Source organism: Pristis pectinata, chromosome 24 (genome assembly GCF_009764475.1).
Source record: "Pristis pectinata isolate sPriPec2 chromosome 24, sPriPec2.1.pri, whole genome shotgun sequence".
NCBI classification, from domain to species: domain Eukaryota; kingdom Metazoa; phylum Chordata; class Chondrichthyes; order Rhinopristiformes; family Pristidae; genus Pristis; species Pristis pectinata.
In genome coordinates, this window is record NC_067428.1 from 19,212,263 (window position 1) to 19,240,100 (window position 27,838).

General features: G+C 38.9%; 1 protein-coding gene across 1 annotated transcript; it reads left to right on the forward strand.

Annotated features, from left to right (window-relative positions):
• The first annotated feature begins 3,338 nt into the window (after positions 1-3,338).
• LOC127582618 (thimet oligopeptidase-like) lies at positions 3,339-27,714 on the forward strand. The gene is made up of 12 exons (XM_052038061.1): positions 3,339-3,727; positions 8,126-8,274; positions 9,654-9,761; positions 11,552-11,654; positions 13,310-13,470; positions 14,680-14,815; positions 15,758-16,124; positions 16,750-16,951; positions 20,153-20,339; positions 22,859-22,993; positions 23,345-23,481; positions 24,742-27,714. Exons 1-12 carry the CDS (start codon positions 3,502-3,504, stop codon positions 24,904-24,906), a joined length of 2,076 nt encoding a protein of 691 aa, XP_051894021.1. The 5' UTR covers positions 3,339-3,501; the 3' UTR covers positions 24,907-27,714.
• Positions 27,715-27,838: the final 124 nt, after the last annotated feature.

Consider the following 27,838-nt stretch of genomic DNA (forward strand, 5'->3'; position numbering starts at 1 on the left):
ACGCACGGTTTGTTTCTGTTACTAATTTTCATTCTGGAACGCGGGCTAATTTTATGTGTTGCTCATGACCACTGTGTGCACTTGTTCTCCACATGACTGGTTAATGATAGGCAGAGAGCTGATTTGCTGTTAACAAGATAAGTTTAAATTTAAAATAATGTTTAAAAGTATAGTTCTTACTAAGTTTGTAATTTAATCGACTATATTAATTGAATAGTTAAATGTTGACTAGTAAAGCTTGTTATGTAATATTTTAGATATGCCTTTATTTTGTTGTGGTTAATAAATTATGCTTTGTCAAATTGACATAGCAGATAACAAAGAACCTGCAACACAAAAACAGGTGTTTCAGCACAACAGGTCCAGCGTGCTTTTGAGATATTTTCCACCCTAATTCAGCTATCAACATGCCTTTGTATTTCTTCAACCTTCATCTTGTTTCTGCATAAATGCATCTCTTGTCTCAACTGATTGTAATATCGTGAATACACATTCTAACCACTCTGAATGACAAAATTGGCTTAGTGCAGGAAACAAAGGGTTGACAGCTGTTTTTAACAACTGAAAGATTGTTACCCATGGGATTCTACAAAGTTCAGTACTTGATTGCTTGCTTTTTTTTAGTATGCATTAATGTTAGATGTAAACATAGGTGATGTGATAAAGAGCTTTGAAAATGATATAAAAATTGGCCCTGTAGTTCACAATATGGAGAAAACCTTTAGATTGCAGGAGTACATAAATAGTCAGGTCAGTTGGAATGAAAGGATATGGAGATGGGTGAGGTAACAAATTTGGATAAAAGCAAAAGTATAAATAATAAATGGAAAGATATTGAGAGATGTGGAGGAGCAGAGGGACCCTGGACTATAAATCCACAGAAGCTTAAAGGCAGCAGACTGGTTAATCAGTTAGTTTAAAAGGAATACAAGTGTTTTCCTTTAATTGACAAGGCATAGAATATAAGAGTGCAGAGGCATAGTGCAAGTTCCACCTGCAATTCTGGCCAACATTTCAAAGAAGAGATATGATTTGAACTGGAAAGGATGCAAAGGAGACTTCCAAGAATGTTGCAAGGACTAGGAAAACTAGCCAATGATAAAAGATTGGATAGGTTGTGGGAGTTTTCTTTGGAACAGATGAGGTCAGAGGGAGAATCAATTGAGATGTGTAAAAATGAAAAAAATTGAGGGGTTAATATAGAGTAACTAGGAAGGATCTATTTTCCTTCATAGAGGGAACAGAAATGGAGGGTATAGGTTTGAAGTAATTAATAGAGGGAGTAGAGAGGAGATGAAGAAAGGATTTTCACCTTTGTGGTAAGTGTCTTTTCCCCATGGCCTGAAACAGTGACAGAAGCAGAAACACCAAACAAAAATACTTGAAAAATGACCTTGAAGAATGTGAACTGCAGGGCTCTGGGTCCAGTGCAGAAAGCTAGAATAAGGCTGATACCCTTCAGGGAAAGAGATCTCCTAGCCTTGCCTGGCTTGGATGCGCCTGCAGACAAACCAATGTGGTTGAACCTTAACTCTCTCCTCAGTTCATGGGCAATCGGGGACAGACAATAAATGCTGGTGTGATCGGTGACATCAACGTTCCACGACCAAATTTTTTTTTAACTAAGTTCTTTTTCAGTCAGCATAAATGTGATGGGCTGTATGATCTCCTGTATGTATATTAACTATGATTCACTTGAGATAAAAAAAGTTTCTCCTGAATTTGCTGGTTGCTGTCATATATTTATGGATTCTGATCTGTCCTGCTCCACCTACTATGTCAACCCTTTCCTAAATATAGGAAACCTCTAACCAATCATCCCTCAACCTTTTCTCTGTTGGAAAAAAAAGCACCACACCCTGCTCAATCCTTCCAAGTAGGTTTAATCTCTCTGTTCTGATATCACCTTGTAGAACAGTAGGAAGATTTGGACTTTATATTTTAGGTTTCCAGCATCTGTACTATTTTGCTTTGCAAAATGATCTTCATTAGACCAAAACCCTATGGTAACTAGGAAGAAACAAAATCAGAATTTGAAATGTTCTTGTTAACTTTGTCATAATTTTACACATTATTTTGTCTCTTTAAAAAGAAAATACCTATGGTTTTGAATGAAAGAAACTTGCAGCACTGAAGGAAGCCATTTGTTCCATTGTGTTTATGGCAGGCTCTTTGAGAAAGCAGTCATGTTCAGCCATACATACCTATCTTTAGTTCATAACTCTGAGTTCCTAATTCTTACATAGTTGTCAAACTTCCTTTCTAAATTGTTATTGGAATCAGTTTCCATGATCTGGTTAGTGTTCCCAGTGGCATCAAGTACAAGAGAAAATTTCTCCTCATCTCCTTTCTGAAACTTTAGCCATAGATTTTAACTTGTAGCTTTCTGGTTACTGAACCAGTCATTAGAGGAAGTAGTTTTTCTCTACTAAAGTTTCACATCGTGTTTTTAAAACTTTTTTTAAAAAAAAGAGTTGATAATACAGGATGATGAGCCTTTCCAACAAAAAATTAGACCAGGGACCCAAAGTGTCCTTCCAGGTGAAAGAGTGATTCACTTGCACTTGGGTCCTGGTCCATTTCCCAAAGTTCTGCTCTCATCCCCTTTCCTTCCACTCAGGGAAAGGAGAAGATTCCCCTTGTCCTCGCCTTCTACTCCACCAGCCTTCACATTCAGCAGATTATCCTCCATAATTTCTATCATGGTCAATAAGACACATTTTCCCTTTAAGCATTGCAAAGACTCTTCCCTTTATGATTCTTCAATTCTTTCATTTCAGCTGACAATTTCCCTCTTACTTGCAATTCATCAAATTTAGTGAACTGTATTCAATGCTGAATTGGCCTGCTTTACGACAAGGAATCCAAGCGCAGGTTGGGTGATTGCGGAATTCAGTGGGCAAGGGGAACCCTGATCTTCCAGTTGCCTGTCACTTTAATTCTCATCCCACTCCCCCTCTGAACTCTGTCTATGACCTCCTCCAAACGAAGCCTATGAACAGCACCTCAAGCTTTTCCATTCCTGATGAAAGATCATTGATTGAGGGGCAACTTCTTCATCCAGAGGGTGGTCAGTATGTGGAATGCCAGAGGAAGCGGTTGAGGAAGGTACAGTAACAACATTTAAAGGGCACTTGGACAGGTACGTGGATAGGAAATATTTACAGAGATATGGGCCAGATGGGAATCTTGGTTGGCATGGACTAGTTAGGCTGAAGGGCCTGTTTCCGTGCTGTATGACGTTGTGACCTGAAATGTTTATTCTTGTTATCGTTGTTAGTGTCCGCTGGGCAATGATTGATTGACGCATAGATATGGGAAAGTGAACCAATGAGGATGAGGCAGGGGCGGGACTTGGCATCCGACGGTTGAAGGGAATCCACGTTTGAATTGTCAGCGTGTTGGTGATTTGAGTGTGAAGTATTGGTGCTAGAGGTTACTGCAAATCCATCGTGGTGTCAATATATATTTGATTATATTTAAATAAAATATAAAAGCGGCATGTCTCCCACCGGCAAATTGCTGATCAATGGCGGCGGGACAGGAGAGCCCGCAGGCCCGAACCGCCTGCGCTGGAACCTGGGCAAACAGCAAATCGAGGAGGAGGCCCAGGCCCTGATGTGCAGGACAAGGCGGGTGTACGATCGCGTTGGCTCGCTCGACCTGGCCGAGGTGACCTACGACAACACGCTGAAGGAGCTGGCCGACATCGAGGTGGAATACACGGGTGAGGGGGGCATTGATGAATGGGGTCTTGGGGAGGCGAAGGGTTCGGGGATTGCAACGTCCTGGGATTTAATGAATTGACTCGTCCATTAATTTTGCAACATCACCGGAATCAAGATGATGGGATTGCTGGTCTCTTGTGTGGTAACACGTATTTATCCCATTATCAAAGTTTTGCAAATTCAGGCTTTGAAGTATGATGGAGACGCGAGACTGCGGGTGCTTGAATTCAATCCTGATGCAGGGTTTCAACTCAAAACGGTGACCATCCCTCTGCATCCACAGATGCTGCCTTCCTCCAGAAGGTTGTTTTTTGAAGTTTGATGTTGATGAATGGAAGACCAACCACAGAAAATAAAATGGCCAGCTTCTGTTTCTTATCATATTGCTCTTTGTGGGAGCTTGCTGTGTTTTTTTTTAACCTACTTTCAACAATGACTGCATTTCAAAAAATATCTACCAAGCTGTTAATGGAGTTTGGGAATACCTGAGGTCATGTAAAATGCTATATAAATGGATATCTTCTTCATTGGATAGAGCTATTTAGAGTTGATGGGCTGAATGCCCTCCTTCAAGGCTCTGAATAATTGAAACTGAGGAAGACATAGAGCTGTTGGGGGGAGAGAGAGATGGCTAATTAGATTATTTTTAGATTGTCTAGTTGAAGAGCCAATGCAAACTCTGGACTAGTGTTAGAAACTTAAAATTTAAAGATGCTGATGGCTTGGATTTCATTATTGTGTCAAAACCACCATGAGCATCAAAGTATGCCCTTCAGTAGTAGAAGCATCTCCAAGAACTCTTTTTAGAATTTTAGGTCAATTAGGCTGGATTCAGAAGCTGGTTCAAAATTAGGAAAGCATTGCTAATTTGGTTGTTTTATCTGCAACTTTTATCTTGGCTTGGAAAAGAAACTCAAACAAATGGAGTATTATCCATTGTGTCAACCGTGACTGATATGCCTCATAAAATGATATCAGATTGCACTGTTAAAGAAAAAGAAAACTCTCCTGTTGAATTAACTGAATTCACTTTGACACTAGTTGGAGTCTTACATTCCATTGTGTCACACAGCACAGAAGGAACCAGTTTTAGTTGGTACCAACTCTTTGATATAGCATTTCAATTTATTCCCAATCACCTCTTTTCCCACGTCACTATTCTTTTTTCTTTTCAAGTATGCATGCAAAATCCTTTGTAAATTACTATTGAAAATGCTTTCATCATCCTTTCAGGTATTGAATTCCAAATCATAACAATGTAGCATTGAAAGCTACCTCCTAATCCAATGCCTACTTTTCAGTTTTGTTTTTGTTTTATCAATGATTTTAAATCTGAGGTCTCCAGCAATTTATATCAACAGGAAACACGTTTTCCTTGTCTACTGTATCAAAATGTTTACAAATTTTGGAGCACAACTATTAAGTTTAATCTTGAAATAGATCTATTCAAGTTTCTCTGCTGAACTAATAATGGATTACTATCTGATGTGGATCTTCTCTGAAATCTTCAGTTTTCATAAAGTGTAGAATGGAGACCTGAACATTAAACTCCAGCTAAGATAAAGCACTAAATTATAATGGTTTAGTTTTTGTATACCTTTGGTTTACAAATACAGGATCTTGTATTGCTATTTAGCAGCCTCATTAACCTATTGATCATCTTCAAAGGTTTGTGTATATGGTTTCTGTTTGTACATATATTTAAAACTGCACTGATTTCTAATAATATCTGTCCTTTAACATTTTTTTACAAAACATATCATTTCATATTTTTCCATTAACTTTTATTTGCCAACTGCTATTTCACCAGTCCATCTACCATCCTGATGTCTAATATACTGTGTATTCCATTTCCAAGTTTTGAAGTTGTGCCTCTTGTATCTAAGTACAGGTAACTAGAGCTGAGGGATTAACATTTCAGGTAATTATACTTTTCTCCAGTCTAGAAAAACAACTGTTTGCCAATAGTTTTTGCTTTCGTAGAAAATTTAGTATTCATGCTACCACTGCTCCTTTCATCCCATGGATTTCAATTTTGTCAAAAAGACTACTATGGTACATTATTAAATTTCATTTCAAAATCACTGTGCAATATTGATTTAAATGCCTTCATTACTTAATTGATGAGCTCAATAAAATATGTTGGGCAAAATTTGCATTTTGCATATCAGCGATGGTTATTTAGTTATCTATTCTTTTCCATGTTGTAAATGGATTTTGCTAGTTTATGGGTTCTGGAAGTTTTGCCAGCACTCATTTTACGGTGGTCAGCTTATTCCTTATCCCTCTCTCTTGTTTTGATGTTGGCCTCCATGTCCTCTGGAATAGAAAGGGGGAAGAAAATTTCAGACTCCTAGTCATACAAGAGATGTCCACTGAAAAATGGCCCTCTGATACAGACAGAATTGATCATTACAATATGAACCCCTGTGGCAGAATAGCTTGCCAGCACTTGCAGTTTAGACTTGGGACATGGTAACTACTAGGTACGTATTTTACCTCTTCAGATAGAAAAGAGTAAAATCTGGAGAGGAAATTAACTATTGTAAATGATTTCTTGAGTGATGGGTGAAATTGCACATTGTGCAATAGTGGCTTTTCATTTGTGCCATGTTATATCATGCTCCTTGCAAAATTGAATTAGTTTACATTTTTAACCAGGAAGATGATCTTAAAAATTCACTATGATTTTAACTTGTGAGCTGTTGGACTGTGCTTGCACATAGAGATGGAAATAGCAGTTCAGCAAGCTCTTCAGGGAATACTTTAGAAACAGCAATGTGGGAGTGCTATATTTATTACGCACTACTGAATTCACAGTCACCTGTGCCTCATTTGTCAGTGCATCTGTGCATAAGTGACATCTTTCATGTTGGCAGTTTATTGTTGTGACTCGTATCTAAGCCTGAAGGCCATAATCTAGCCAATGTGCATGGAATCAAATGTCAGCAAGTATCACAGAAAGGGGAAAAGATGTCTGCTAAATATATCCAATCTTTGGCTACTGTGACACCACTTTTACAAATTGGTGTTTTCATTCAGTGTCCCAGGTGCCAGCTCATTGCAATAAATCCCCTTTATTTCAGTTTGTATCTATAATATTCTAATTGCAGACTAATGTGCACACATTGTGAATGAGAAAACTCCATTATTAGTATCTAAAACAAAATTATTTGTACCGAATAGGGACAAGTGCCACACTTTTGATCTGTACTGTCAATAGCACAGAGAAATTTCAGTGGTGACCCCATCAAATTAATTGATGTTATATCTAGAAAGCACTGTTCAGAATGGTTCGTATTGTGGAAAAACCTTTGTAAGCAGATGTAAGCAATAGGCCAAACGTTCAACTGTTTTGTGTGGGGATAGCTGCTGACAGGAGATTTTACCTTTGTTTCTCTGTGGCTTTGTTGGACAAATAGATCTGAGGTTGTGTCAATTTTCACATTATATAGTAGAACCCAGAAGTCGCACATCAAAGTTATGAACTGTTCAATCACCTGAATATAGTGTGTGTATTATGACTGAGTTTGCACTATGTCACATTTTTTAAAAAAAAGTCACATTTCAACAATTTATAACATAGATTTTCCATGAGAATTGGTGTTGATTCCTAATGATTGCATGGTGTTTAATTCCTCATTTAATGAAGGACTCCATGCTTGCATGCAGCAGTACTCAGACAATATTCAAGTATGGGGCGGTAAGAGGCAAATAACATTTGCACCACATAAGTGTTAGGCCTCAAGAGTGGCATATTGGTGCTGTGGGTAGTTCAATACCTCATGGCTCCAGTGACTTTGGTTCGGTTCTGACCTTCGGTGCTGTTTATGTGGAGTTTGCATGTTCTCTCTGTGAATGTGTGGGTTTCTCCTGGGTACTCTGGTTTCCTCCCACATCCTAAAAGACGTGCTGTTTGTTAGGTTAATTGGTAATTAGGGGATGGCAATAAATGCTGGTCTTGCCTGTGATGCCCACTTCAAGAAGTGGGCAATGCAATGGTTGGGCCAGAAATATCAACTCTATTGTGAATTTCAAAGCATTGAAAACAAAAACACATTGTAATGATTTCATTTCTTGGAATTTCTATCCTAGTTGCTATCCAGTAAATAAAGTGGGAAGGTGTATGCTTGTGGATGTCAGGTGAGGAAGACATCAAGTTATATTGCAAGACTTTCATACTGTCCACAAGCCAATGTCCTTTTATTCCATAGTGAATAGTTGAATCTTGAAGTGACAAGTGGAAATTTCAAAATGGGAGCAGTAAGAATGTCCTTCCCAATGAACTACACCATGTGCATTACACTGGATTTTCTCTTAATATCTGTCTGGTATAATGGAAGATTGGTCAGTTGAATGCTTTGGATCTAATACTAAGAAATTGTTTAATATTTCAGTTCAGCGGAATATTCTAGACTTCCCACAGCATGTTGCTCCTTGCAAAGAAGTTCGGGCTGCTAGCACTGAGGCAGACAAACGGTTGTCCGAATTTGATGTGGAGATGAGCATGAGAGAAGATGTTTACCAGAGGATAGTGGCTCTTCAGGTGAGAATTGATACTGGTTGAGTTAAGTGTAGGGGTGCTGGTGTGACATGAAGAACATTTTTAGGCCACTTTTATTTTGCAAGATTCCTTTTTTGATAGTTCTACAACTAGTTTCAAAAGTATGTTCAGAGCACCATTAGACTTTTGCATTTGCATTTCTTCAGTTGATTCCAGCTCAATGGGCTAAGGAACCCTGCTGCTGACAGGAGCAAAGGGACATTGCTGCTGATGATAGCCCAAGCATTTTGCTGCAATGTGTTCTGTTGAGAGATAGTCCACTGATGAATAGCTTACTTAGATATCAATGAGGTACAGAAGTGAAGACAACAGTGGAGACATCTCCTTTTGTTCAGCCTGAACGAGCCTGTTTTGATTCAGGTGGTGAGAATTTTTTTTGTTTTGAGCATTGGTATTGACTAACTCATTTTTTCTGAGATCATGAGCATCTTGGTTTCCTGATATTCTTATCATATTCTTCACAGCTCTGTGTGAACGCATACTTCAGGTAGAGAACTCATCTGACATCATTACTTTACCTTATTTGCTTCTGCATCATAAAGTTATGGGTTTTACTGACACCAGGATTACAGGGCATAATCTAGGCTGGCATCTCATTGCTGTATTTGAAGGAATGCTACATTGTTGGAGGTTTCATTCAACAATGATATTAAACTGAAGTCTTCATGTTGACACAAAAAGATGAATGTGACTACTTGAATCAAAATTTCTCCTGATGTCTTGATTATTACTTCCCCATCATTCAGTAGGATCAAAAGTAGATTAATTGGTCTGTTACCTTATTCCATTGGCACTCCCAGTCATGGAGTCATACAGCACAGAAACAGGCCCTTTGGCCCAACTTGTCCATGCCGACTCAAGATGCCCACCCGAGCTAGTCCCATTTGCTCGTGTTTGACCCATTTCTCCCTAAACCTTTTCTATACACATACCTGTCCAAATGTCTTAAATGTTGTAATTGGTCCTGCCTCAACCACTTCCTCTGGCAGCTTGTTCCATATATGTACCACCCTCAGCTTGCATATTTTTCCTGAAAGATTGTGTAAATATTTGTCGATATAATAACATAAGTGAAGCCAATGTTAATTATGTAAACAAAAGATTTGCTGGGGAATGTGATGTGAAATGTTTTATCCTGCAGCTATCTCCGATGGGGAAAATATTGTTACTCTGGAATAAAGTCTCCTAATTGTCACTGTTCTAGCTAGCAAATCAATATACAGTACTAGAAATTATGCTTGTGTAAAAGACACTTTTTCTGTATGAGGATATTTTCTAGATTCCATTGAATTGAAACATAAATACATTTAAGATAATTCCTTGTTTCTTGTCACTCTGGAGGTTTGTTTTCTTTTCCCCAGGATAAATGTCAGGCTGAAGAACTATGGCCAGAAGCTCGGCGCTACATGGAAAGGCTGCTGAAATTAGGAAAAAGAAATGGACTCCATTTGTGTAAAGATAAGCAAGAGGTGAATAGCAGTAAATTATGGCACTTGGAGATAGTTATTTAATCAAAATGTGAATGCTTTTCAAAAAAAAAATAAAGTGAAATTAATATTAACATTTCCACCCCCCCCACCCCCCCAGGTGGCCACATTGTGTGGGGTATGAGGGGTAATGGTTAAAAATTAAAAACAGGAGAAGATTTGCACCAGCTGCTATTCTTGGGGAGATGATTTGCCTCAATTTAATATGTATATCAGGCTCCTGCAATGCTTTTAGGTGCCTGATTATAAAGTTGACCACTGCTCTGTGTTGTCCAGGCAAAAACTTGAAATTGAAATAATGATGGGTCCAACAGGTAATTGGATGGTTGCAATTCCTTGTGGCTGGGAGGAGCTGGAGTGCTCCCCTCAAGGTAAAATAGTTGACTCCTCTGTGCTTCGATTGGTCAACTGTCAATCTCTGGCATTCCCTGCTATCAGTCACCTTCCAATTCCCAGTTTTTTTTCCTTCCTCTCTGCATTTTTCCTCTCTTCTCACTTGTCACGAACCAGCAACAAAAGAAACACACTGAGCATGATTTAGTGTTAAAAACTATTTTATTAATCACTACTTATGATAATACGTAAAATAAAAGTAAAAATGTTAGTATGTTCAATTCAAAAATGTTAAACCTCGAACGTTAACCCCAAAACTAAACTCGTTGTGTGTGTGTGTGACAAAGTCCAAAACTCCCAGTTCCGGAATGGTTCTTAAAGTTCAGTTCCGCAAGCCATAAGGTGAAACATGAGCAAGGGCTTCTTCAACAACCACCGTTGTCTTAAGATAAGACGTAGACATAGAGAAACATAGAGAGAGTAAATACGAAATCCAAATGTTCCACGATGGAACCCAAACGACACTCCATTGTTTACTCGATAGTGACTTCCTCACCCCGAAAAGCATCCGAATTGTGGTCGTCCACACACAAATACCTGTTTCCTTCTACAGGTCAGCAACAAAGTGAACTCCACCGGATTACTTCCAACTTCCATACATGGATTTCATTGGTAGACACAGTTATTGTTTCTCATCCATTGATAGAGAAAACTAGCAGGCTGGTGTCTCTCTCCCTTCTCTCTCTCTCTCCCCTTTCTTCTCTCTCTCTCTTCTTCTTCTAACTTCTTCAACAACGTCATTACGTCCTTTATCTTCTATTGACGTAAGCACGCCCCACACACCCATACACACACACACTCTCTATCTTAAAGGGACTTTCACTGAGTCCGTAACACACTCTCGCACAACTTCCCACCAGCCCTGGGCCATTTGTGGATGGGGTGTTTACTGATGTTACTGACTCAGCCAGTGAATTGCAGGATTTGCAAATTAAAAAAAAATACACTTCTATGGGAAATTAAGCTTGGTCTACTTACTCAGCAAATAGACTAAAATGTACTGAAAAAATGTATGCAGAACTATCCTTCATAATGGCAGCAGACAGAAGTATTGTGTAAAATTAACCCAAGTAGCCTGAAGTAACTGGTACACCAGCTAATCATTAACTGAGCATAGAACAGAGGTGGCATCTTGAAACTTCTGGTTCCACTGTCAGAGTATCATACTACTTGGATTTTTCTGCTTGGTCTCCAGTGAAATTCAGCTGTTTATTTTTAGCTTTGTGAGTAGCTGTTTAGTTAGGACACTGGATCTTCCTGTAGTATCTAATGTTCTTTTTAAATACATTGTTATTCTGGAAATGTACTGTATTCCTAAAATATTGGTAAATTGTGAAATACTAGTGAAAGGATTTAACATCATTTATTTTGTGCTTCAGGAGATCAAAGCTATCAAGAAGAGAATCAGCACTTTATGTATAGACTTCTGCAAGAACTTAAATGAGAATACGACGTTCCTGGAGTTTACACAGGATGAACTCGGTGAGAAAAATGTTACTTCGTAGATGGAAATTGGATTGGAATTTATCCCTGTATATGACAAGTGAAACTATATTTATTTATACAGCTAATGAGCGCAAGATTTCAAGCTTAAGGTAATTAATCTTCAGGGCTGTGAATTTAACTCTGGGGTATATATCTTGATACTGTAAAGACTGAAATGATATTCAGGCAGAGTAATAGTAGATGAGTATGACATTTCAATTATTCATTTACGATCCATTGTCGGATCGAGCAATCATTGTCCCTTTGGAAGTGTGGTGAGAAAAAAGCATCTACTCAGTGGTCTCAAAAAACAGAATGTTGGAAGAATACACACAAAATGCTGCAGGAACTCAGCAGTTCAGGCAGCATCTATAGAGGAAAATAAACAATCGACATTTTGGATCGAGACCCTTCATCAGGACTGGAAAGGAAGAGGGCAGAAGCCAGAATAAAGTTGGGGGAGGAGTGCACAGGCTGGCAGGTAAGTCCAGGTGAGAGGGGGAAGGTAGGTGGGTGGGGAAGGGGGGATGAAGGGCTGATTCCTTCTTCATTGATTCAGTGATAGATGGAGCCAGATGGCAGGGGATTATGGGTAGCTGGTACTGGGAGTTGAGAGGGGTGAACAAATAGAGAAGAAAACTAGGTGAACAGGTGAGTGTGTGTGGGAGGAGAACTCTAGAGGTGTGGGCTACTCAAATTGGAAAATTAATCGTCCTTGCCATTGAGTAGTAAGGTACCCAAGAGGAATATGAGATGCTGTCCTTCCAGTATGTGTTTGACCTGTCCGTAGTAATGGAAAAGGCCAAGGGCAGACAGGCCATTGTGGGAGCGGGAGGGAGAGTTAAACTGATATGCAACTGAAAGTTCAAGAGGGCCATCTTTTGCCTCCACAGATGTTTGACCCACTGAGTTCTTCGAGCATTCTGTTTTTTGTTCTTAGATTTCAGCATCTGCAGTCTTTTGTTTTCATACTCTGTAGTCTCAGTGTAAGTCTTTGTTTGCTTTGTATATACACCACAGAACAACTTTCAGAATAAAGTATGTAGCTGGATTTTTCTTGCCCATTTAATAAGTATCTTTAATATATACTTTTCTATGATACTCTCAATTCATCATTTGAAATTGCTTTCATTCAGACATAACTAGTGAAAATATTACAGAATATTAACCTTGTTTCACTTGTATTTTGCTCATTTTCTCCTCTTAAGGAGGAGGGTTATATTTCTTTGGGTCCTGGGTACTCTCTACCTTATCCAAGTGACTATGCTTTATGAATGCCTGGATTGTTTCAATGTATGGAAATGAAACTGAACATTTTGTTCTCCTCTGTCATTGTCAGACCACGTTTTAAAGCAGAGATGACAGGATAGTAATTTTTTGCCAGTTTTACTGTTGGAATATTGAAGCCAATTGGAGTTTCCATCAACAGTTCGATTTAAATTCAGATTGCTTCGTGCAGATTAGGGAGTGAATGAGAGACTTCTTATTTCTGGATGAGTTTACCAGCTGCACCAGAGGGCAAACCTAAATTTCTCCTTTGAGTCAATTGTCTGATCTTTTGTTACACTATTGAGTAAGTAATATGAATAATTGTGTTTGTATTGAAGTGATTTGTGGGCCTTGATGTTGATAGTATTATATTGTGCTTCCAGGTGGTCTCCCTGATGACTTTATCAGTAGCTTGGAGAAAATGGAAAATGGGAAGCTAAAGGTGACACTAAAATACCCACACTATTTTCCCATAATGAAGAAATGTTATGTCCCAGAAACTAGGAAGAAGATGGAGCAAGCCTTCAACTCCCGCTGTATGGAGGTAGGCTAGGCTTTACTTGATGACCTCTGTTCTATAAACAGAGAATTTACAGCACAGAAACTGGCTAGTTTACCTGTTCTGTGTTGGTGTTTATTTGCTTCACCTTATCCTTTCATTATTTCCTTCTGGTGCATAATTACCTTCTTTTAAATATATCTATGTCATTTGCTTCAGCCAATGCAGTCTTGCCACTTTCCAATTAAGGAAGTTTCTGTTAAATCTCTTATTAATGCCTGTACTTCTGTTTCAATATAAATACCATAATTACCTTTTATCATTAGTATCTTTACTCTCCAAGTTAAACCTACCTTCCTTTGAAATTTTTAAGTGATGTGTAACATTTGCAAGATTGCTTTCTTCGATAATTTTTACTGTTCACCTTGAAGGCCCAAAATATATACTTGTATCAATGTAGATGGAAGGCATTGTGTCTGTTGGATCCATGCCAATTCCCAGGGAGCAGTTCCATTTCCCAGTACCCCTGTAACTTGTTCTCTCTTACACATGCCCATTGAATTCCCTGTGATTCTTTCTGCCATTAACTTATACTAGGAATAACTTAGAGTAGCCAAATAAATCCATCAGCATGTTTTTGGGACATAGGAGGAAATCAAAACACCTAGAGGAAACTAATGCAATCGTGGGGAGAACATGCAACTTCTGCACAGACAGCACCTGAGGTAAGGATCGAACTCTGGTTCCTGGAGCTATAAGGCAGCATCCTCTTCTAGAGGAAAGAGTTGTTCCTCTCCAGTTCTATTCCTTATTTTGAACACCTTCATTAAATTATCCCATAAACTTCCTCTGGAATACAATCCATTTGTGTATTGCAGCTGCACTTAGAACAGTACAGCGCAGGAACAGACCCTTTGGCCAATGATTTGAAACATTGTGTCTTGCACTTCCCAGCCAGAATCACTGAATTGTGATCCAACAGGAGCCTAGTCTGACTTGCTTATCTCCATCTTCCTGTCCCACAATAGAGAGTCCCATTGTGATTGGAATATAGGACATTTCTGTCCAGCATGACTTGGTACCATTATGGGTGAAGCAACCAGGTAACTAGAAATTCATTAAGTAGTTTCAAAGTATGATTGGGCGTAGCAAGGATGTATAAGGCAGAGCATATCAGAAAAATGTGTTTTCACTTGTATTGCCTAGTGTTTTAATATAAAGACAAAAGGAATTTGCTCTCTTTTACTGATCTAGGACAATACGAAGATCCTTAAAGAACTGGTAGCGCTTCGTAAAAAGAAATCTGGTCTCCTGAACTTTAAGACCCACGCGGATTTTGTGCTAGAAATGAACATGGCTAAGAACAGCAAGAATGTCACTGTCTTTCTCGGTAATGAATGTCATTAGAGTATAGGGTACAGGGAGTCAATGGAATGTACTTTTGTTTCAAGGATTTAGGTTTGACATTATCCTTGGGTGTTGAGGTGAAAGCCTCTACAATCTACCAGGTGAAGATGCTCATAGTTTGATTCTATATGTTATGAGCCTGATACTGTACATAGAACTTGTTATAACTTTGCAGTTTCATACAGTGGAATTGCTGTAAATGGAAAACAAAGTGACTTACTCTGTTGAAATTACGAGAATTCTTACCACTTGGGGACAGCATTGTGTCAAATTCTGAATCCTGAAATGGAGTGATCTTCCTAAAACCTTGATTGCTATTGTGCAAAAGGCAAGTAAAGAAATTATGTATACAATTTTGGCTATTTTCCTGGTAGGAATGGGTCAGAGGCACCATGAAGGCCATGGGAATTTACTTACTGTCCAGTTTCTATTGACTGCCATCTTGGTTGTGACAATTGTTAATTGGCTAAATTGGACTATCCCATGGTCCCTAAAGGATCAGGTGTGAACTCCTTAATAAAATGCTTTAAATTTTCAATTTGTTTTTCTTTTAATTTTTTGTTCACCAGAAGGACCTTCTGAACCTCTTTTATTCTATCCACACTAACGACACCAACCAATCAATCTGAGCTTTTTAAAATTATCTGTTCATTAGGTGTGGTTGCCCCTGTTAAGACCAGCATTTTTTTCACCTCTAATTGTCCTTGAACTGAGGAGGCAATTAAGAGTCAATTGTATTGATGGTTCCGGGGTTGTGTGTAGGCATGAATGGGTGGGATAGTAGATTTTCTTCCTTGCGAATGCTGGAACAGCATGCGGTTCACCAGGAAAGTAGAAATGACACTTGGGTTCTCGTGGAAAGGCCATTTCTGTTAATCTGATGACAGCATCAATACATATAAATCTTTTCAATATCGTATTTCAGATGAACTAGCACGGAAACTAAAACCACTTGGTGAAGAAGAAAGGGCAGTTATCATAGACCTGAAGAAGGAAGAATGTGCAAAACGAAAGCTGGATTTTGATGGTATCATAAATGCCTGGGATCTACGTTACTACATGAACCAGGTGGAGGAGCTGAAGTATTCTGTGGATCAGAACCTGCTGAAAGAATATTTTCCAATGGAAGTGGTAACATCTGGCCTGTTGGATATCTATCAGGAACTGCTAGGATTGACCTTCGAACTCATTGAGAAAGAACCTGTATGGCATGAGGATGTAAAGTTGTACTCTGTGAAAGACACAGCATCTGGAGAGTTGCTGGGACAATTCTACTTAGATTTGTATCCAAGGTGATTTCCAAATATATTAGTTCGAAGTATAGAAAAGCATGAACAAAATTCGAGTAATGTTATTATCATAAAACTTAGCTAGGTGAAGTGTGGTTCCCACTTTGTAACAGGTCAATTAGACTAGAAAGGTTCAAGTTTGTGGTCTGTGCTGAGTGAAGGTTGCAAAGTTTAGGTTTGATTAAGCTTGTTTTTTTTCTTAAAGATGATAAGTTTGGGTCTAAATGAAACAGTAAGAAATGGGATAATTTAGATTCCATCAGAATGGAGCTGTAAGAAGAATGTTGTGTATGTAGTTTAAGAGGAAGAAGAATTGAAAGATCAGAGCATTAACAACTATGGAATTGTATCAATAAGTCAGAGGAGGATAAAGAATAGAGTTGGGAGTCATTAAGGACCAATAATGAGAGAAGAACTCTATTTCCTTGAATAGGGAAAAGGTGTGATTTAAAAATTGTTCAAGACTCAAGTCACTCTAAATTCAACTTTTAATCTTAGACATAAATTCTGCTCAAGTCCCTTGGGAAAATGACTAGAGGCATTCGGGTAACTGTTGTAGTTAATTATAACTGGCAACAGTAACTGTCGGGAGATATTTTTGCTAAATCTACTATGTATGTTTTTACAGGGAAGGAAAATATGGACATGCTGCCTGCTTTGGACTTCAACCAGGCTGCTTGTTACCAGACAATACAAGGCAAATCACAGTGGCTGCTATGGTGGCAAACTTCACCAAGCCAACTCCCAGTGCTCCGTCATTACTTCAGCATGATGAGGTTGAGACCTACTTCCATGAGTTTGGTCATGTAATGCATCAGATCTGTTCCCAGGTGAGATTTCTTGCTTCCACCAGTGGCATTATTGCTGTAGTTCATATTAGTATCAAAGGCATTTTCTCTGTTTCCTCTGCCCTTAAGGCATCAGTCCTTACTGCTGCAGTAATAGTGGCCCTCCAGTTCCAAAGCCAATTTGCTATGGTTCATTGTGGGGCTAGACTATGTTTATTGCCAGTTTATTTGATTTTTTGGATCATGTTGCCTGAACCTACTTGTACTCTGTGACCATAGATAAGCTTTCCAATTAAGGCAGTGGATTACAATATAGAATGTGAACATCTTTATATATTGTTGCACTATGACTTAATTATTATTCTTAAAAACCGAATGAAGAAATTATCTCTGTCTCCCTTCTTTAGCTATCAGCCTTTGCTATAAACAAGGCCAGATAATTCCAAATTTGGGCAGATCTTGAGATTGGTATTTTGTTAATATTCTATAGCTTTCATACATAAGAGCGATTGTTGCCAAAAAAAAAATTCATTCAATTTAGTCCATGCAGGCTCTCTGGAGAGCAATCCAGTTAGTCCTATTTCCCCACTCAATCCCTATGCCTCTGCAAGTTTATTTCTTTGTAGTGCCTATCCAATTTAATCTTGAATTCACTCTTTGTCTTTGTATCCATCACCTTCCAGGCAACAAGTTCCAGATCATTACTATTCTTTTTTGGGGGGAGGGGTGAAAAAACCCCCCTCATATCGCTTCAAAGTGTCTTGCACAAATCCTTCCCCTTATAATTTTAGCATTAGCTAATGGGAACATCTTTTGTCTGCTTTATTTCAATCCATCATAATCCAGTATACCTTTATCTAATCTTCCATTAACGTTCATTGCTTAAAGGAGAACAACTATCGTTTCTCTAACTGGGCCCTGTCACTAAAACTCCTCATCCCTGGAATTATTCGTCTCTACACCCTCTTTGGGTCCTTTATATCCTTCCTAAAGTTTGGAGACCAAAATGGGACTTAATACTCCAATTGTGGCCTAAACAGAGTTTTATATAGAACAACTTCCTTTCATTTCTACTCAATAATTCTAGTTATGAAGCACCAGATACCATATACTTCACTAACTAGTTCCTCAGTATGTCCTGGCATCATCAAAAGAAGCTTGGGTCCCTCCTTTACTTCATGCTCTTTAGAACTGCCATAAAGTCTATGTTGCCCCTCCTGCACCTCAAAAATACATACTTCACATGAGACGAGACTGCAGATGCTGGAAGCTGGAGCACAAAACAAACTGCTGGATGAACTCTGGGTCAGGCAGTGTCTGTGGAAGGAAATGGACAGTTGATGTCAAAACCCTTTATCTGGACTGATAAATACTTTGCACTTCTCTGTATTACATTCCATTAGAAAATCTGTCTGTGTTGTGTTGCAGCCGATAAATTTGAATTGGAATTCCTCTGATGCCATGGTGGAATTTGAATTTTCAGTTCAATTTTCTAGGTTTATGGCAATTAGATAAATAACATAATCTTTGTACTACTGAATCCTGATGTTGCCAGTTCTGACATAAGGTCTTCAACCTGAAAGCTGTATTCAGTTTCTCTCTTCACAGATGCAGCTGGACCTGACAATTTACAGCATTTTCTGATTTTTTTTTAAATTCAGATTTATAAGCATCCACAGCGTTTGGCTTTTGCATTATACTACCATTACTCCCATACCTTGTTTGCTAGGTGCCATAGGAAAATATGAACAACAGTGGCCTATCTGTGATTTCTAACCCTCCACCCATCTCATCAATTCTTTCAAATGTGAAGATGTGGACTTTGCTGGCAAGGTCAACATTAATGCCCACCTTTGAACCTCGTGGCCTGCTAAGCTATTTCAGTGAGCAGTTAAAAGCTAATTGTGTTAATATCTGGAGTTGTATTTTGACTAAACTGGGTATGGACAGTAGATTTTCTTCTTAAAGGCCATGGAGCCAGTTAGATTTATAAAGTCATTAGCAGTTTAGAAGAAAATAAATGTGTGTAATTTATTTAATTAACAGAATTTGAAATCCCCTCTTGCTGAGGTGGGATTTTATATTTGTCATAAGAGCAGGAGAAGGCCATTCATCCTTTTGGATCTGTTCAACAATTCATGAAGATCATGGCTGATCATTTACCTCAGCATCATCCTGTTATCCCTTGATTACCTAAATGTCCTGAAATCTATTATCAAATGATCAAGACTTCAGGGCAAAGAATTTCAAAGGTTTCACCATCTGAGTGATGAAATTTCTCCTCATCCCAGCCCTAACCAGTCTATCCATCATTCTGAATCTTTAAGTACATATCTGTATGTTTCAGCTATTTGTGAATCTGGACCATCAGTATTGGCTCCTAGATTGCTAATCCAGTAATCTAACCTCTTTGCTACCATGTCTCCTTTTTTCACATCATCAGACTATATACACACAGCAGAAGTCTCATACTCCAAATCTTCCTTAAGTTTTTCTTTTTTAGTTTTTGATTTGGGGAGGGGGGGGGGAAGGGGAGAAGCAAGTTTCTCCCCACCCCATGCATTTGATTGGTGGTGTCCTCTACCATCCATAGTCCATATAAAGAGAAAATTGAGACAGAAAACTGTCTAATTGTACAATCAGGAGGAAGGTGTCCTTTAAAACTTTGTGTGGTCAGTTTCATAATGTTGCCATTGCCAGTATTGTGCTTTAAAAGTGATTCCCTCTGCTGCTCTTGATTCTGCAAAGTATTATTACTTTTACACTCTCAAAACTAGCATAAGTGGTACACCAGTACTTCAGCATCTCAGCTGTCTCTCATCTCATAAAACGTTGTTCCTGACTGCTTAGTTGGTAACTCCCTTGCATCACTGGAGCTGAGCCACATGGTGCTTAGTTTGATGTGGTGTTGCCTGATTTCATCCAGGTTAACAGAAAAAGCATTCCAACTGGCCTCTGTGCTTCTTAGCTGGAGGGGTAAAGAAATCCACCTTATGTTGATTGCAGCCTAATGTCTCCTCCTGTAACTTGCATGGCTATGATGTCCTTCACTGGTAAAATACCCTGCTGACCATTGTTGTGGACTCAGGAAGTTTAACAATTTTATTGAGGTACCAGACAGTACCAGATAAATGTAAAACTTATTATTAATCAGCACTGTGGGAGCAGGAGAAGTAGCTCTTATTATGGTTAACAGCCCAATCCTATATTTCACCATATTGTGATCTTACTGTTGTATGACAGGCTGAATTTGCGATGTTCAGTGGAACACATGTTGAGCGAGATTTTGTGGAGGCTCCCTCTCAGATGTTGGAGAACTGGGTTTGGGAGAAGGAACCCCTACTCCGGATGTCTAGGCACTACAAGGACGGGAGCATGATTCCACAAGATCTTCTGGAAAAGCTCCTTAAATCCAGGCTAGCTAACACTGGTAGGTATTAATACCATGTTTCACACCTATGTAGTCATACATTAAATTAACAAATGAGCAAAAGTGAAGAGCTCACATGGGGTTTACTCTTCCATTTTGTGACTAAGCATTCCAATGATGGAAGAACCAAAATGGGGCCTTTGGATTAATAATGTGGTATACTCCTGTAGCTGATTGCACAATAGCATCAGTGTTCAGGAAATAAATTCTGTTTTCTCTAATGCCAAAACATAACATTTTTATGGATCCTGGGACATGCACATTCCCTGGCCCACTCCTATCAAAAAAAGCCATGCAGTGCGATGCAAGGGAAATTTTCAAAAAGACATAAGACTAAGTTTTAATCCTCTTTTAATTGTCAGAAAGAGTAACTGTTAGTCTAGGAAGTAGCTTAGAGAGGATCTGCCATAAACAGATAAGTCTCCTGGACCGGATGAAGTCCCGCCTCGGGTTCTGAAGGAAGTGGCTTTAGAGATTGTGGAGACATTGGTGATAATTTTCCAGGCATCAATGGACTCTGGCATGGATCCGGAGGACTAGAAGGTCGCAAATGTAGTTCTGCTGTTTAAGAAAGGTGGGAGGCAGCATAAGGGAAAATTACAGACCTATTAGTCTGACATCGGTGGTTGGAAAGTTATTGGAGTCAATCCTCAAGGATGAGGTTATGGAATACCTAGAGGTGCATGACAAGATAGGTCCAAGCCAGCATGGTTTCATGAAGGGAAGATCCTGCCTGACCAACCTATTGGAGTTTTTTGAGGAAATCAAGTAGGGTGGATAAGGGGGAGGCTGTGGATGTTGTATATTTGGATTTTCAAAAGGCCTTCGACAAGGTGCCGCACAAGGGGCTGCTTAATAAGATGAGAGCCCATGGAATTACAGGAAGGATATTAGAATGGGTGGAGCATTGGCTGATAGGCAGAAAGCAAAGGGTGGGAATAAAGGGATCCTGTTCTGGTTGGCTGCTTGTTACCAGTGGTGTTCAGCAAGGGTTGGTGTTGGGGCCACTTCTTTTTACACTGTATATCGATGATTTAGATTATGGGGTAAATGGTTTTGTGGCTAAGTTTGCAGATGACACAAAGATAGGTGGAGGAGTAGGGAGGATTGAAGAAACAGGTAGGTTACAGAGAGTCTTAGTTCAGGAGCATGGGCAAAGAAATGGCAGATGAGATTCAATGTTGAGAAATGTGCGGTAGTACACTTTGGAAGAAGAAATAAACGGGCAGATTATTATCTAGATGGGGAGAAAATTCAAAGTACGGAAGTGCAAAGGGACTTAGGGGTACTCGTGCAGGATATCCTAGATAACCACCAGGTTGGATCGCCGGTAAGAAAAGCGAATGCTATGTTGGCATTCATTTCGAGAGGTATAAAAATAAGGATGTGTTGATGAGGCTTTATGGGGCAGTGGTGAGGCCTCATTTGGAATACTGTGTGCAGTTTTGGGCCCCTTAGGAAGGATGTACTGATGTTGGAGAGGGTTCAGAGAAGATTTACGAGGATGATTCCCGGAATGAAAGGGCTTACATACGATGAGCGATTGTTGGCTCTTGGACTGTACTCATTGGAGTACAGAAGAATGAGAGGGACCTCATAGAAACATTTCAAACGTTGAAAAGACTGGACAAAGTAGGTGTGGCTAAGTTGTTTCCCTTGGTGGATGAGTCCAGGACTAGAGGGCACAGTCTTAGAATTAGAGGGAACCCATTTAGTACAGAAATGAGAAGAAATTTCTTTAGCCAGAGGGTCGTGGATTTATGGAATTCGTTGCCACATACAGCTGTGAAAGCCCAATCATTGGGGGTGTTTAAGGAGGAGATTGATAGGTATCTAATTAGTCAAGGTATCAAGGGATATGGGGAAAAGGCCGGGATATGGGGAAAAGGCTGGGAATTGGGGCTAGATAAGAATAGTTCAGCTCATGGTGAGGTAGTGGAGCAGACTCGATGGCCGAATGGCCTATTTCTGCTCCTTTGTCTTGTGATCTTGTAAATGCACCTAGCTGGGGGATATGATGCTGGGAATTGCAGTTTACTCTGGAATGAAGTCTATTCAATGCACATATTCTACACCCAATTTTGCGAAGTCTTTGACAAGAACTGAGATCTGTACTGAATAGATTATGTATTTGACATTTCTGTGACTCTGACATTGTCCAACTCTGAGTGCCCATCCCAGTAGAATGACAACATTTTTAGCAAAAAACAAAATGCTGGGGGAGCTCAGTGGGTAAGGCATTTTTATACTGTTTTGGATTTAATTGTCAGCATCTGAGCATTTTATATTTATTTCTGATGCTGTGGAAAGGTCCTTATTTGGCTGTTTTTCTCTGCACCCATGTGGAAAGTATCAGCAGAATTTGTACCCACCCATTAGTGACATGTCCAGAAAGGCATTAGCAAAGTCTGGGATCTGTGTCATTACTTGCTCTTCAGATAATAATGGTGCTTAGCCTGGGAAGGAAACTAAAAAGGACAACTGCCAATAAATTTCTCTCTTTCTTTCTTCTTACACAGGTCTCTTTAATTTAAGACAAATAGTTTTGGCAAAGGTTGATCAGTCACTGCACATGAGCTCGAATGCAGATATTGATGCCAAGGAAGAGTATGCCAGACTATGTAAAGAGATACTGGGAGTTCCAGTATCACCAGGTAGCTGAAAAGAAAAATGCCTTTTTCTGCCATTGATACAAATGATGAATGTGTTCTCCTCATCATGAAATAGCCATCCATGAACTGTACCATCCCTGCTGCTGGATTGTCTGTGATACATCACCTCAGTAGACAGCATCATGTCTAGGATCCTACTTGTTGAAATGATTTCAACACTGGCTGCCACTTGCTTATTGATATTAATATATAGTGCTGCACATGGTTAATGACTTGTGTGTAATCAAGCTACCCTAACAAATTTGACTAGATTTCACCTATAAAAATCTAATAAATAGAAATAACATTATATGTAAAATATACTGACTTGGAGAAATAATACTTATTTTTCAGGAACTAATATGCCAGCCACATTTGGACACTTAGCTGGGGGATACGATGCCCAGTATTACGGTTATCTCTGGAGTGAGGTATACTCAATGGACATGTTCTACACCCGATTTCGACAAGAAGGCATCATGAGCTCAAAGGTACAGATTCTTTCAAGTTCTGTTTAGGAGGGGAAAAAACTGACATCTGAAATGTAACCAGACTTAAGTCATTTTACAAGATGGGTTATTAGATGGTCACTAGGAGCATTTTTCCTCCCTAACCTTGACTGCATTGTCCCAGATGAGTGTATGTTCCAGAAGGGCAATTTTGGCCCATCAGATCTTTCTCTTTACTGGAGTAATCCAAAACCAATAATCCTACATTTTTTCTCCCCAAAACCATGTACTTTTCTCTACTTAAAATATTTATCCAGTATTCTCTTAAAAGACTTCGAGTCAAAGTATTCTATACTCCTTAAACCTTTCATGTGAAAATATCTCCTTGTCTTTCTCCTCTCTCTGTGGAAACTTCAACCTGATGATTCTTGTCACTGACTCACCAGCCAGATTATTTCTCTATTCACACTTTCAAAACAACTTCATTTTACATCTTTCTTGTCTGTCTCTGTTTAAACTCACAGTGACATTTGCGAATCTTTTGAATGTTTTCTGGAACAATATTTAAAAATTGCTGTCATTTTTGCTTTGCTGGATGGTTTTCTAAATCATTATCCAGCTTGCTGCTGGGTGCAGTTATCTGCAACAATGCAGATCATTTTTGTACATGGTAACATGAGGATTACATTATTGTGTTCAACACAATTAAACCCACTAATAAGAAAGGCCCCTCCAAGAGGCTGCTTCATACCTTTTTGGCTATGGCATCCTGTGAAATATAACTTCACTAGGATGTCAAACCAAGTTTGAAAATGATTTATTGGATTTGCAAGTACTTCATTATGAGGAAATATTTTCCAATTTTCATATTCCTAATAGCACAAGTGGGCCATTCACACCATTTAGATCTGAGTTGGTGTTTATGCTGTGAATTGCTCTTCTTGCACACTACTTCCTTTTGATCCCATCAACATTTCCTACTTTTCTTTGCCCCTCGTGTATTTGTCCAGTTTTCCCATAAGCCTCAGCCATCTTATGTTCAGAGAGGTTTGCTGGCAGCCTGAGTGTAGCTCATTATCAGCTGCACAATATGGGGGACTTGCTGGTTGCATGTCCCACAGTTCAACTATCATTCCCCTGATATAATGTAATTATAGCCAAGCTCTGGTTTTCCATTGTTATGTATTCTAGTTGTAAACATTCCTAACTGACAGTTATATAATAAAACAATACTTAATGACATTACATCCTGTTCAGTTATAAAAGAGCCTCCTAATCTCATTTTGTGCTTCTCGCCTGTAGGTTGGAGTAGATTATCGAAATTCTATTCTTAAACCGGGTGGTTCACTGGATGCTGAGGACATGCTAAAGTGTTTTTTGGGTCGGGAGCCAAAACAAGAAGCCTTTCTTCTGAGCAAAGGGCTGAGAGTAGATCAAGAAAAGCAGTCTGCCCCTTCAGCCTGTTGAGATTGTTTGTTTCACTGTACATCATGTATAATCTTCCACCATGGTACAGTAATTTCTCCCTGTATTGCTGATGAACTGCTCTCCAGATAGATTTTTTTTCAAATATTAATATGGTTGTTCAACTGCAGCAGGCTAATGGGTTAACCAGAACTTGCTGAGTTCTAGCAAAACCCTTCCAATGAAGCAAGATTTATAACTTGTGTGAAATTTTTTCAATTGTAATCACTCCATAGGGAAAGCAGAACTAAGAAACGAGCCCTTTTCTCATAAATGAACTCTTCACTGCAATGTCCTCTTGTAACCCTAGAAAGGGGAAAATTGGCTGAAGTTGCTGCTCTGGATCAGTGGCACTAGCTCAATTATGTGAGGGTATTGAACAAAAAGTTAGACTAGGCTTGGTTGTATTGAGCTATAGAGTAGTAGGATAGTTTACCAATGCTCATTGCCTAACACATGATGAATGACCAGTTCAGCAGAATAATAAATATCAGTAATACTCCAAGGAGAAATTGCCACCTTCTAGAGAAGAGATGGATGTAATGTCGACATGTTGTTAGTAATAATTTTTTAATCTTTTCAAAAAAAGCAGAAAAAGAAATGGAGTATCTATATGGCATGTGATCAGTACAGAATCTTATTGCAGTACAGAGGAAATGTTTATGGCAATGTGCTTGGTTTCTGTAGTTTTCTTTCCATAAAGTTAATATCCATGGTGACTGACAAAATTGACAATGGTGCTTGATGGATGCCACGAAGACCAAGAAATTTTGCAGTTTGGGCTTAATTAGCTGAGCTCAACTAAAGTAACTATATTTGGTTTGCACGTTTGACTTAAGGAAAAACTGAAAGATATGGGGTCACCGTAGCTCTGTAAAGTTGTCCAGCAACCTTATTTGAAGAATTGCTCCATGAGTGATGAGAGGAGTGCCTCTGCCATCTCTGGAATTGTACCTGAGGATAACAAAAGTAGAACATTAAAGAATGAACAACATTTTGGTTTAATGGTGCATTATATTCCTTTTAGGTTTGGTCCCAGTGCATCTGGTGCTGGGATTATTAAGTTATCTGCACTTCACTGTGATTAACACTATTACTGGACTGTGGAGAGGATGCCTTGTTTTTTTTTCAGGGCGGATAACATTTCAAAAAGTCTTCGATATGAAATAGTATCCTGTATCACATCTAGTCAATGCCTCCTTCCTGTGCTCACTTAGGAGATAAAAGCTATGGATACTGAACAGGGATATCTCCCTGAAAGCCCTCTTACTCCTGCTGCTCTTCAGGCTCAGTCTCGTGGCCCCCCAGGTCTCCATGCAGTTCTTTCTCCAGCACTGGCCACTGTCTTCAGATGGGCAGCTTGCACAGCATGCTGCATGCCATGATGAAGTCTCCACGCCTGCTTTCCTAAAATGACCCTGGTTCTTTTTCCAGCACAGCCGTGTTGCATGATGATGGGAAGGTATTTTATGTCTATTTGTTCTTGCCTTGTGTCATATTGGATACTGCTTGGGTATATTCTGGTCATTTAACCCTAGGATTACGTCATTTTCTATGTTTTACTAGTTAGTAAGAGGAGATGGATAAATGTCAAATCCAAAATTTAATGAGATCTTCCAGCTGATGTACTGCAGATGAGGCCTCTGAGCCACTGGGGGTTCTAATACAGAGGGACATGAATAATCTGGCAGAATGGAGTACCAGAACTGTGAAAATTAATAAAAAGATTTCCTGTGTAAGCTGGAGATACAGCAGGAAATTATTTTCTTCAGTAAATTGATGTGGCTTTTATCAATGGAAATTTGTCAATTTCTCAGAATGCAACCTAATATTTGACAAAATATAAAATCTGACAAAATTGCCCCTTGTTTCAGAAGTATATAATGGCACAGCCTTTATTTTCAACATTCATAATTGCATTCACTATCTTGGATATTTTATGGCTACCACTTGGTGGAGGGTTATGGATCTGATGTTATGATTTCTGTATTTTCAGTAGGATATATAGTCAAAAGATAATTTCTTTACTGCATGTCAAGATTGCTCTTAAGTGACATCACCAACCTGTTCTGCCCAAACCCTTATCTCAAAAGACCACATCTCTCTCGCTTACACTTGTGGTTCTCACTTTCAGTTCTTGCCCCATTATCAAACTGTAAATTATAACATTATCCTAGAACCCCATGGTTTTTAAGCATTTCTAATGATGTTATCAGTAAGAAAGCAGTTGGTCAAGTATGATCATAACAAAATAATTATAACAAAGGCATTTCTTAAATATAAATATTTATACATGTTAAAGGGAGTGGCAGTGATAAAGGGTCAAAATAACTCTCCATGCATTAAAAAGTGAATTCAAAACCTGTAAGCAAAGTAAATTATACAACCCAGGTGTTGGCTAAGGTTTCTCAAAGAATGTCTTTGTATTGATGTTAGTGTGTTTATGCAGAGAACCATAACCTCTTGTGTAACACTGGTGCTGTTGGAGAACTACATGTTTGGGTCCCACAATTTAATATAGTTTACTTTAATACAGTAACATGACAGCACACCATGAATACACAGGAATCTTAATGTGCACTGAGTGAAGTACATGATGCATACAGAGGTGAAAAATGGTACCATTCAATAAATGCATTTGTGGTCCTTTATGGTTTGGTTGGAGTTTGTTGTGCATTTTTTTTAAAGAGCATATTCTTAAGTGATGTCTAATCTGCTGAGGTTTTGCTGTTTGTGCCTAGAATAATGTAATGACTGCTCCCAAAAATTATTCAAATATTTTGGAATTTGGTTTAATAAAATTGGATAAGTATTTTTGTGTTGTTTTTATTTTAATTTATGGAAATTGGAAGTCACCACTAAGGCCAAATTTTATTGTCCCTCCCATAATTGTCCTTGCAAAGGCAGCTCATCATCATATTCTCGAGCCACTGTG

Excerpts from the sequence above, each read along its gene's own strand:
- LOC127582618 (XM_052038061.1), top strand. The coding sequence starts at position 3,502 with ATGTCTCCCACCGGCAAATTGCTGATCAATGGCGGCGGGACAGGAGAG. Across the intron at positions 8,275-9,653 it reads AGAGGATAGTGGCTCTTCAG|GATAAATGTCAGGCTGAAGA; the intron begins GTGAGAATTGAT and ends TCTTTTCCCCAG. Across the intron at positions 13,471-14,679 it reads TCAACTCCCGCTGTATGGAG|GACAATACGAAGATCCTTAA; the intron begins GTAGGCTAGGCT and ends TTACTGATCTAG.